Source organism: Argiope bruennichi, chromosome 4 (assembly GCF_947563725.1).
Source record: "Argiope bruennichi chromosome 4, qqArgBrue1.1, whole genome shotgun sequence".
In the NCBI taxonomy this organism is placed as follows: Eukaryota; Metazoa; Arthropoda; class Arachnida; order Araneae; family Araneidae; genus Argiope; species Argiope bruennichi.
This window is the reverse complement of record NC_079154.1, coordinates 100734134-100747230: the sequence shown is the minus strand read 5'-3', so window position 1 is coordinate 100747230 and position 13097 is coordinate 100734134. Positions and strand designations below refer to the sequence as shown.

The 13097-nt window shown below is 29.7% G+C and overlaps 1 protein-coding gene across 3 annotated transcripts in view; it reads right to left on the bottom strand.

Moving 5' to 3' along the window:
* The window catches only part of LOC129966602 (solute carrier family 41 member 1-like), a 91224-nt gene that overhangs the window by 18621 nt on the left and 59506 nt on the right, over positions 1-13097 (bottom strand). For all 3 annotated transcript variants that reach the window (XM_056081096.1, XM_056081095.1, XM_056081097.1), the window contains exons 2-4: positions 11974-12133; positions 10204-10670; positions 4254-4361 (exon numbers count right to left, since the gene is read on the bottom strand). In XM_056081096.1, coding sequence (XP_055937071.1) covers positions 4254-4361; positions 10204-10670; positions 11974-12112 — 714 coding nt within the window. In that variant the 5' untranslated portion in view covers positions 12113-12133. The remainder of the gene's footprint in view (positions 1-4253; positions 4362-10203; positions 10671-11973; positions 12134-13097) is intronic.

The following is a 13097-nucleotide window of genomic DNA, read 5'->3' as shown; positions in this document are numbered from 1 at the left end:
CTTCTCTGCAATTTTTAAAGACAGAAATTTCAGATATAATTGAAGATAATTTTAAAGTTTTTTTTTTTCAGATTATATATTATTCTATTCGTTAAATATTCTATTTTTTGCATTTTACTTTTGCATTCTTTCTAAACACAAGCAGATGCAAAAGACGTTTCTCAATTATTGAACGACAATTAGTTTTAATACAATATAGCTTTTCTCAAGAAATAAACCAGATGATATTTTCAAGGGGAAAAAATTACATGATGGCATGAGAAGGTATAAATAAAATATTTCATTGTTTAAAAAAATCATGCTTTCCAAAGCAAAATAAAAAAAAATCTTTACCTAAGAATATTAATACTCCATAATTTTTATATTCATTCAAGAACAAAAAGTAGAAGATATTGGTTGATATTCTCACGATGAAGTTCGATATTCTTAATGTCGTACCATATCATAAAGATATCTAGTCACATCGTAGGAAGTTGAATGTTATTAGGGAACAGATCATTAAAGCAAATAAATGTAGTGTGATCTAAAAATCCAGAGGAATTTAAAAAAAAAAATCTAATTCGTAAATGAATAAAAGCAGAAATATGTTATTGGTGCACAAAGGCAGGATGTGAAATCGAATATTTTGTTATCACATTAATTTAACGACACCATAATTTAACAATTTATAACCAGAGGTGGAGCGTTGTGATACACATCTAAGATACTGATGGGAGTTATAAGACTACATATGTTAAATGTGTCGTCCTCCATTTTGGAGAACAACGATTCAGGGTAAAATACATTTTGTTGTTGAATTAAGCGACATTTCCATGATTCATAGTCTCTCTTAATTGAATGCAATTTATTGAGCCATTAATTACCGTATAATCATGCGGTATAAATAGAAAACTATGCATATTCTGTTCTATATCTCCACTAACTAATAATAAAGATAAATGTGTGTATTCGGGTACTCCACAGATCAGATTATCTGGTCTACAATTACCAAATTTGGCACAGATATAGGTTGTGGAGTTGAAATGTGCATTTCGGAGCGATTTTTTTAATAGTGAAGTTCAATTAAAAATTAAGCGAAATTTTAGTGCGATAATTTCTGAACATATTACAAAAAAGATGAATTTTTAAAGATTGTCTTTTTAAGGTATCAATTTAACAATTATGCGAATTTTTCCTGAATTCTGTCAATTTAAAATTTTTTAATTTTTTCAAAAACAAACTATGTTGCTGCTATAAAATTAAATCTTCATTTTTTTCAAAAATAGATGATTATGTGAAGTCTTCCATCGTTTTAAAGAAGTTGTTTTGTTTTTAGAAGTTGTTTTAAAGAAGTTGTAATTGTTTTTATGTGAAGTCTGCCATTGTTTGCCTTCTTTAGAAGAAAGATTTTGTTTACTCTTTGTGTAGTTTAAAATACGAATAAAAAATGAAAGTAAATTACTGTGTAATTTAGAAAATAGATAAACCAGACATTTATGTTTTTTAATAGTACTATGATATCATGGGATTCATCTTAATTTGATAAATTCATGTACACTAAAAAGAGAACATATTGGAAACAAAATAACATTTTTAATATCTGACAATTTGATGAAATCATGAATATATACACGAATTATTTAATTGAAAATGAATATAACCAATACTGGCGAATCAGTTGGACACCAAAGGCGATTAATGTTTAATAAAAATAAATCCGTTTCAATTTAGCATTTTTGTGTACTATAAATAGTATCTTCTCTTTGTTCACGAATTATTGGTTTTTGAAGTTGCTTTGGTCTTTACCCATCATATTTATTAGGAGCATTTTGGGGTACTATAAATAGTATCTTCTCTTTGTTCACGAATTATTGGTTTTTAAAGTTACTTTGGTCTTTACCCATCATATTTATTAGGAGCATTTTGGGGTACTATAAATAGTATCTTCTCATTTGTTCACGAATTATTGGTTTTTAAAGTTACTTTGGTCTTTACCCATCATATTTATTAGGAGCATTTTGGGGTACTATAAATAGTATCTTCTCTTTGTTCACGAATTATTGGTTTTTAAAGTTACTTTGGTCTTTACCCATCATATTTATTAGGAGCATTTTGGGGTACTATAAATAGTATCTTCTCATTTGTTCACGAATTATTGGTTTTTAAAGTTACTTTGGTCTTTACCCATCATATTTATTAGGAGCATTTTGGGGTACTATAAATAGTATCTTCTCATTTGTTCACGAATTATTGGTTTTTAAAGTTACTTTGGTCTTTACCCATCATATTTATTAGGAGCATTTTGGGGTACTATAAATAGTATCTTCTCTTTGTTCACGAATTATTGGTTTTTAAAGTTACTTTGGTCTTTACCCATCATATTTATTAGGAGCATTTTGGGGTACTATAAATAGTATCTTCTCATTTGTTCACGAATTATTGGTTTTTAAAGTTACTTTGGTCTTTACCCATCATATTTATTAGGAGCATTTTGGGGTACTATAAATAGTATCTTCTCTTTGTTCACGAATTATTGGTTTTTAAAGTTACTTTGGTCTTTACCCATCATATTTATTAGGAGCATTTTGGGGTACTATAAATAGTATCTTCTCATTTGTTCACGAATTATTGGTTTTTAAAGTTGCTTTGGTCTTTACCCATCATATTTATTAGGAGCATTTTGGGGTACTATAAATAGTATCTTCTCATTTGTTCACGAATTATTGGTTTTTAAAGTTACTTTGGTCTTTACCCATCATATTTATTAGGAGCATTTTGGGGTACTATAAATAGTATCTTCTCATTTGTTCACGAATTATTGGTTTTTAAAGTTGCTTTGGTCTTTACCCATCATATTTATTAGGAGCATTTTGGGGTACTATAAATAGTATCTTCTCATTTGTTCACGAATTATTGGTTTTTAAAGTTACTTTGGTCTTTACCCATCATATTTATTAGGAGCATTTGGGGTACTATAAATAGTATCTTCTCATTTGTTCACGAATTATTGGTTTTTAAAGTTGCTTTGGTCTTTACCCATCATATTTATTAGGAGCATTTTGGGGTACTATAAATAGTATCTTCTCATTTGTTCACGAATTATTGGTTTTTAAAGTTACTTTGATCTTTACCCATCATATTTATTAGGAGCATTTTGGGGTACTATAAATAGTATCTTCTCATTTGTTCACGAATTATTGGTTTTTAAAGTTACTTTGGTCTTTACCCATCATATTTATTAGGAGCATTTTGGGGTACTATAAATAGTATCTTCTCATTTGTTCACGAATTATTGGTTTTTAAAGTTGCTTTGGTCTTTACCCATCATATTTATTAGGAGCATTTTGGGGTACTATAAATAGTATCTTCTCATTTGTTCACGAATTATTGGTTTTTAAAGTTGCTTTGGTCTTTACCCATCATATTTATTAGGAGCATTTTGGGGTACTATAAATAGTATCTTCTCATTTGTTCACGAATTATTGGTTTTTAAAGTTACTTTGGTCTTTACCCATCATATTTATTAGGAGCATTTTGGGGTACTATAAATAGTATCTTCTCATTTGTTCACGAATTATTGGTTTTTAAAGTTGCTTTGGTCTTTACCCATCATATTTATTAGGAGCATTTTGGGGTACTATAAATAGTATCTTCTCATTTGTTCACGAATTATTGGTTTTTAAAGTTACTTTGGTCTTTACCCATCATATTTATTAGGAGCATTTTGGGGTACTATAAATAGTATCTTCTCTTTGTTCACGAATTATTGGTTTTTAAAGTTACTTTGGTCTTTACCCATCATATTTATTAGGAGCATTTTGGGGTACTATAAATAGTATCTTCTCATTTGTTCACGAATTATTGGTTTTTAAAGTTACTTTGGTCTTTACCCATCATATTTATTAGGAGCATTTTGGGGTACTATAAATAGTATCTTCTCTTTGTTCACGAATTATTGGTTTTTAAAGTTACTTTGGTCTTTACCCATCATATTTATTAGGAGCATTTTGGGGTACTATAAATAGTATCTTCTCATTTGTTCACGAATTATTGGTTTTTAAAGTTACTTTGGTCTTTACCCATCATATTTATTAGGAGCATTTTGGGGTACTATAAATAGTATCTTCTCTTTGTTCACTAATTATTGGTTTTTAAAGTTACTTTGGTCTTTACCCATCATATTTATAAGGGACATTCTTTTAAATAGACAATTCGAAATGAACTTCTATATACATACACAATGTTTCAATTTGTCCCAATAAGCTGGTACTTACTTGTGTGGAAACTCTGGAAGCCAGTGTCATTTCGAGGTTGCCCTTCAAGCCCAAAAGAGTAGGAACTAAGATAAATATCTCCGTTACTCTTTTGAAAACTGTCCAACCCTTAAAAAGAAAAGCTTTCGTGAGATTTGCGCAACAGACTGATTACACTTATTAATCTAATTAAAATGATTCGTTCTTGCAATTTAAAAAAATGAGAATCTCTTTATTACGTAATTTAATAATACCTTAATATTCTAAATAAAGGGTATTGAAAAAATAATTAGCAGAAGAAATATTTATTGCCAAGAACAGATAAAACTTAACCAGAGGATAATAAGTACTAAGACTTCTTTGTACTGTGTTAACTGATTATAAAAATACATTTATACAACAATTATTGGAATGAACTTTAATGAATTCAATTTCATCATTCAATTATTTCAAGAAATGATGGTAATTTTTTATATTAAATATTTTCAGAAAAGGGGGAAAATTGAGAAATTTTGTACATTATCTGGAGACGGTTTTCTTTTACATTTGGGAAACTGAAAAATCAAATTTTGTGAAGGTTTGAGGATTTGGTAATTGATAAAGCTTCGACTGGTTGCTTCCCAAGTGCGAAAAATTGTAGGCAGCTTTAAGAATTAAACTATGAAGTTCATGCATTCTTGAACATTATATAAATTATATATATTGTTCATGGAAGTTTGCTTGTTTCAAATGTCTCATGAAATCTTGTCAACGGGTTACACTTGAATTTTTGTATTTTATACTAATACCTACGAAAGAAAATTTTAGTTTGAAACCTCATAAACATTCAAAGAAATTGAATCCAAACGAGATCTTCAAAAATTCAGACTTTCGTTTAAATGTTCTTTCATATTGCGTCTATGCAATTTGCTTCACAAATATTCAGAACCTTACTTTTTCCTGAACTTTTGAACAGTGGCGGATTTATGTATTTTGGCAGTGCAAATAATTAGATATTATTTTAATAAAATGGTCGATTTTGTTTCACATTTCAGCACACTTTTCATATGAATATTTTATTTTGGATTAATATTTATGCCATTAATATTGAAAAAATGTATCTTATTTAGTATATGATTCCAGACATTCCAGCATCGACGTGTGTATACAATATTACTGAAGAAGTGGTGCGGTTTCATAACTATTGTAATAACTAAATGATCGTAATGAAACAGATGGAAATCTGACCAGTTATATTTAATTAAGTGCCAATTTTATTTTAATATTTTATCATTCATATAATTTGGAATTTTTTTACCAACTTGTAAATTTGGCAATTAAAATAAAATTACTTAATCAACCTGCCTTGAAACCTTCTCTCGCCTCGAGGCCCAAAGCAGCTGTCAAATCTGTCTAAATGGAAATCCGCCACTGTGTTTGAATAACATTTGTTAAGATAAATGCTATATTGCTCTCAACCATCCAGAAAAATTAAAAATTTAATTAAAATCGTGCAAACATTTGCGAATTTATACCACAGATATATTACAACCGGAAATGGACCAAAGAGCCCAAAATGCTCAAAAATGGGTTATGAAATTTCAAAAACATTTTAAAGAATAAAAGAACTTCAAAGAAAGAAGAAAGAAATTTCACAACCTTAAATATTACTTTAATTTTGCGTTAACGAACAGGAAAATAAAAAGTTCACCGTAAACGATGGACACTATTGTGGAAATCATATTTTCTAAAATCCAATTTTCACCAGAATCAAAGCTTTGACATCTACCCTTAGCTAGATTTTCATTTAAAACCTTCTAATTAAATAAAACCAATACTTTATCAAAGTTACTGATTAGATTCAAAATAATAGATTCTAATGAAGGTATTGTTTTTCATAACAGTATATCAAATTATGACTGTTATAAAAATATAATTCGTATTTAATTGTGCGTTGGAAATTTCAAGTCGGTGCAATTACTTATCATAACTTAAAATTATACAAAATTCACCCCTCTCATGAGATTTAATTTCCTAAAAAATGGACATTTATAATCTATGGCATTTATAAAGATTATTGCAAGTCATAGGTGATTTGCCTATATCATCATAACATAGGCAGAAAAATGGAAAGAAACAATTGAATAGGGACAAAAATTGTCGGACTTCCACTCCATAATATATCAATTCCATACGGGTTTCAACCTAATAATATATTACTTATAATTTATAATATATTAATTTCTAATATATTATATTCTTGTGTTTATTAATTATTTTCTTGTGTTTAAATAATTTTAGACAGAATTTTCTTTATTTTTCTGCAAGGTGGAGTATATTAGAAATTCGATTAGAGAATATTGTTGACAGTTTTCAGCTTATATCTCATTTATAAGGTGTCAAAGTATCAAAACACTCCATCATGCTCAGTTGTATTGTTTAATAAAACATTTTTATTTTTTTATTCAGTCATTGTTTTTTTATTTTTTCATAGATTACAATATTTTCATATTGATTTTTAAGAATTAAATTTCATATTTGAAAATATCAGCTTGAATTTAATTGCTCAAATCTTAACGAAACTGTGGAAAAATCTACGAAATCAATAAAGTAAGTATATAAGTGAAAACTATCAGAAATATCTGAAAGTTTAATCTATGAATAAATCAAGATAATGTTATACCGTGAGTAACTCGTTAAAACAGATTGTGAAGAAAGGTTACTTTATATCTTCTAAAACAAGATAAGACGTAGAGTGGTATTTTCCGAAATTGTTCTAGTCATTCACCTTTGCTTTATTGTCAATTTTTTTTATTAGAATAACACGGATTTTGAATCTTTAGTCTTCAATATAAACACAAACACATTTCGTAAGTTTACAATCCTTTACGACTACAAACAAACGGAAAATATTTTGCTCTAGAATGACAGCAGATAAAAGATTTTGAATGCCTCTTTAGTGACAGTTTTAAAGGTCAATTTGCTACATGTGAGACAACCAGAAATATTCGTTCCTTAAACAAACACTCCAATTTAAGAATTGTATAAAATTCGATACATTAAGTAATAATAAATAAGGATTTGATTAAATTCCATATTTTAAAGATAATTAAAAATAATTTTGTAAACAAAGAGAATAAAAAATTTTAACTAAATTTATGGATAATTTTGAAATTACAAAACTTGTTTGGTGGAAAATCTCGTAACTTAAGCTAAGATAATGACTGAGTCGAACTCCATAATGTTTGAGTATGTTTGAATTTCGATTATAAATTCAAAATACATTAGACCTAGAAAATATTGATGAAATTAGGGCTGGAAATTGATTTGATCATCCGATAAACAAAAAAATTCTTAAGCATGTGGCCTTAAATATCAATGAAATATTGGATCTGACCTTGAATTAAATACAAGAATTATACAATATTCGAAATTCTTGATGTATTTTTGCTAATTTTTGTTACTTTAAACCTAATGTTGTGTAAAATCCCCACATTACATATTTTGTAAATATTTGCATTTTCACCTTAACGTATAGTAAATCTTTCCTTGAATATTCTAAATACAACCTCTATATTCTAATTTTAATTCTGAAAACAAGATTTGTTTTAGAATGAGTGATGATAAATTCTGCTACTTCGTCATGCACAGACAACAAGGAATTTGCTTCTCAGATCTGGCTAGAAAATGAGATGTTTGGTTTAATTTAAAACTCTATTTTCAACTTTAAGAATTTTGGTGAATGGATTGCCGCAAATCTAAAACGAAAGTCTGAATGAAAAACAAACAAGACTAAATAAATGAAAATAAGATATATCGAACTTCCTTTCTGCACTATTCCGTTTTATTACCAACAAAATTGTATTAAAATACTTAGTGAAGCATGGTTTTTAAGTTTGATATAAGTTGATATAACATTCTAGATATTTAAGAACTAAATTTGCTTAATCCTTTTACTTTTGAGAGAAAGTAAAACTTACTATGAAAACCGTAAACCCAAGGTGTTAATGGCAATTAAAAAAAAGGGGCAAAAGGATAAACAGTAAATGTTCATTTATACTTTTAAATGCTGGTAAAATGGCATTTAAGCGGTATTAAATATTCAGTTTTGCACTTCAACATTTTGAATCGTGATGGAATTTTAACCCTACAATTCTACATAAATAATGGATATTTGCCGGAATCGAGCTTCAAACTAACTTTTAATACTAGGTCAGAGCTCAGATGGTTGCTTTCAGCCCAATTGTTAACCTTTGATAATGGTATAAAAACTAATGACTTTTCATTCAATAAATGAAACATTTTTTGCTTTACAGATATAACAAAAAGTCCCTTTTCATTAATTCTTGACAAAGCTGCATACCTGAAATTGTGACGAAGGGAAGTTAGTTATTTCATCCTCTCATAATAAACGTAAAATGACTCAGTCAATTCAAATTTCAAATCAATTGCGCACAATACAAATGCGGATATATGGATTAGTGGATCAGACCTCAAGTGGTTGCTACCAGCCTATTTTTAACTATAAATGAATGCATTTTTATGCAAGGAACAATATCGGTTCAAAACCATTTTTCACGACAGGTAACATATTCAGCATTGTGGTCAACTTTTTATGAAATTAGTGCATTGTGGTGATTTTGACTGATAACCTCACTACTTATTAAACATTTGACTTTTATTACCTCCGCTACGTTGAAGGCCAGTCTTTCAACACATATGAACACATTTAATGAAAACTCATACTCTCATTTTACTTTCTCATAAATGAAATATAGAGAAGTAGTATTGCAACTGTCAAAAAAATTCTGAACACAAGATTTTGAAGAATTTCTAGGTTTCAGACTTCCTTGAGCTCGGTAAACATTTTTAGCATTATATCTATCGATAAACAAGATAACTAACAAACGTTTTAAGCTAGAATGCTGAAAGTTGGGCTATGGACTCCCGATCATATTTGTAGATTTTTGTAAAATATCAAACGGAATTCAATTCAAGGAAGTTATCTTTCTTATGTCTATCGATAAACAAGATAACTAACAAACGCTTTAAGCTAGAAGGCTGAAAGTTGCGCAAAGGACTCCTGATCATATTTGTAGATTTTTGTAAAATATCAAACGAAATTTATTTCAAGGAAGTTATCTTTCTTATGTCTATCGATAAACAAGATAACTAACAAATTCTTTAAGCTAGAAGGCTGAAAGTTGTGCTAAGGACTCCTGATCAAATTTGTAGATTTTTGTAAAATATCAAACGAAATTCATTTCAAGGAAGTTATCTTTCTTATGTCTATCGATACACAAGATAACTAACAAACGTTTTAAGCTAGAAGGCTGAAAGTTGCGTTAAGGACTCCTGATCATATTTGTAGATTTTTGTAAAATATCAAACGAAATTCAATTCAAGAAAGTCTATCTGTTTGACTGCTCAAATACAAGTGAACTTGATAATTCCAAAACATAAATATCTATATAATACTTTTTATGTTTTGAAAATTAATTCCATATTATTTATTCCATTTTAGTTTACATCAAAAATGTAGATTTTCCTCTCAAATTTTGACCCAAGTTTGTCAAAAGATTGACTGGGTATCAATCTACACTTTTTTCTGGCACCAAAATGCAATTATATAAAATTTGTGTGTGATCTTGAGACTAACTGCAATTCCGTGAGAAATTTTGGTTAAAATCGGTCGGGGGGAAAAAAAGGTGTATAAATGCATATTCGCACGATAGATTCAGTAAAAATATTAGGTTCACCCACAACGATCTATTCACCTTTGCCATGCAAGGTATTCGAGAGTTTGCCCAAAGTCTATAACTTTATGTGAGGGAAGAAGAATAAGACTTTCATAGGAGAAATCCACAAGGAGAAAACTCCTGCTGATTATTTGCTGTTTTTCAATAGACTCCCAAACCTACATTTCGAATGTTTTAAAGAAACGCGACATTTTAGATTTCAGATCAATGACTATTCAAGAGTATTTCTGTACCTCTACATAGTCAAGCACGATGCCAGCACCACACGTTCCCATGCCAGCAATGAGGAAAGGTATGAAGATTTGAACACAGATGGCAAGCAATGTCTCTTGCTGATATGGTTCTGGTTCTCCTTTGATGCTTCTCAGACTGTTTCTGGAAAGCCTGGAACGGGACCAGCCGCTGACAGATTGGAGAGATTTGATGCTGCCGATGGAAACGATGCTGCCCCTGGCACCCGTCTCGCCCACCCCCGAGTCCAAGCTCTTCCCTCCGACAGAGGAAGAATCGTCTGTAGAAGATTTTGGACCACAAATGATGATTCCGGAATCCGTGGGTACGAGTGATTTTTTCGTCTGGTTCTGATTACTGATGTTAATGTTGTTGTTGTTGTTGTTGTTATTTGTTGGTGTTGTGGTACTGACAGGGTTTTCAAGAGAAATGGAGACAGCCGGTGATGAAGCACGCCATTCAACACTCGCTGAAAAAAAAAAGAAATTGCATTAAGACTGTTTATTTTTAGTTTAAGTCCATATATTATGATATCAGTAAAATAATCTGAATTGTATACGGTATTATTGTTAAATGAGCGAAACTTTCCGTGATTGATGGCAGAAAAAATAATTTCAATAAATTTGGCGAAAAGCAGGCAGCGTCAATGCAGATATTTCACAAATGCGTTTGAATATCAATCTAAGTACTTTCAGAACAACGTTCAATAAGCCAAGATATATTTAGCACATAACAAGTTCATTGACGAAATGGATATTGAATATTTAAACTTTCCATCATGGGTCTGAAATTAAGATACATACGGTAAACCTTGGCATCAAAGAAACTGATTACCGAAAATTTAATTTTATAATTATCTCATTATTAGCTCTTTAATGAGTTCTAATTATTCTTTAATAATTTTTAGCTTCTTATCAATTTATAAGCTTCTTATCAATTATTTAAATTTATCAATTTAATTTAGCTTCTTATCAATTTATTATAGAAACTAACTTCGAAAGAGTTCACATTTGCACCACTCTACATATTCGGTAAGACTTTTCGCAAATATTTCTATCTGAAAAGTCTGTCTTGGTCAAAGTACGAGATTTAATAAACATTTTAAGACTTTCAAGACATTACTCACACATGATATTCAGACCATCTATCTAATTAGATGGCCCTCTTCTTTGAGGTCTCTTAAATATAATAGAAAAGAAGTCGTCTAATAGATAGATGGTTGGTACAATCAGATGGTTGGCTACTATGCAACTCACCAGTTAGTCACATGGCAGCCAAAGATTAAAAACAGTTTTACATGTGTTGAAATTTCTTTATAAAATTATATTAAATGTCACAAAATATACATTTATTTAAATTAAAATATTTAGTGGAATATTCTTCCATCATAGGAAGCATAATAAAACCATTAGAAATTCATACTTAAATTTAAAGGGATTGTAAATTATCTATGCGAAAGTTTAATTGCACCTTTTGAAGTATCTTTGTCCAGAGATACGATACTCGAAAGAAAACAAGGAATTAAATTCTATATCTCTTTATCCTGATACATATACATTCTGATAAAAGTCCAAAACCATTCCAGAATTTTTTTTATCTTTTAAGAATGTTTCATTTTATGGATTTAAAGATTACCGTCTTTGTTAAAAAATGTAATCAATTTTCGCCGAAACAACAAGACTCCCTTTACATTGTCCTATAACTTTTTTTAACAATTTTATTTCGCAATTTTCAAGAAAAACTGGAAATTTCTGCGTACTTGGGTACCCTACCTGTTTCATAATCGTCTTCGAATGTGGGATTCTGAAAGTAGTCTTGATCCTGGTTGTATGAAGTGAGATTTGCAGTCGAATCGGAGGGGTTGAGGTCAACCACGGGCTCAAGGCGCCGAATGCCTAACAATCGCGCCATTTAGCCTCGTGTGGCAGCTACCTGAAAGAAAAAGATTTTCCAATTTGAATTACAAATGAATGAATTTCAAAATTCATTGAAATCAAATATCAATCCATTCAGAAATTGTTATCGCTTGATCAGTGGATCTCTTGATTGAAATTGAACATAAAGAAATTCTTTTCGACAACTCGGTTAGCGAAAGTAATTGATTTATCTACATTAATTTCAAATATATTTATTACCCGTTGTGCAATGAATCTTGAGATGCATCATGATATCACTTTTTTCACTGCGAATCAACAAAATTTCAACATTTATTACAATACATTTATCTACCTAAATGTAGAGTATAAAAGTAATAATTTAAATACAGGGTTATTGATATTTCGAAAAGGTTAAATATCAAAAACTTCCAATGCCAAATTTACCCGTTACAATGGCAGATGCAGGAATTTTGAAGCGCTAAGCTGTGCAGATTATGAGGCCTAATTTTTCAATAGACTGGTCAATTTAGTTGCACATTTTTTGCTTTCTCGTGCATGAAGTCTATAGAGAAAGTATTTTGAATGCCAAAAAATTCGAACTCTAGATTTTAACAAATCTACTGTTTTAAACTTTCCCGAGATCAAAAATTAAATTTTTGGAGTTATATCTAATTGCGTTTTAGGCGTGCTTTTTCCAACCGCTTGAAATCAAGATTTGACACAGAACTACAATTATGATCAAAAGTCAAACACCAAATTTGTCATATTTAAGTCATTGTTGAGTTTCCTCGCTTCTGAAAGTACAGAGGGATACTCGGTCAACCACTACTTGCATTTAGCTCAAAATTTGATAGATGTTCTACCCTACAGATGATAAATCATTGTACTGAATTTTCTCCATCTTTTTTTGTTTTATTTTTATCATATTAACATATTCGAACAACCGGACAGACTTCCTCTAAAACAGATTTTGCACACAATTTGACAGAAATTTACATATTTGGTGTAAAGAACATACA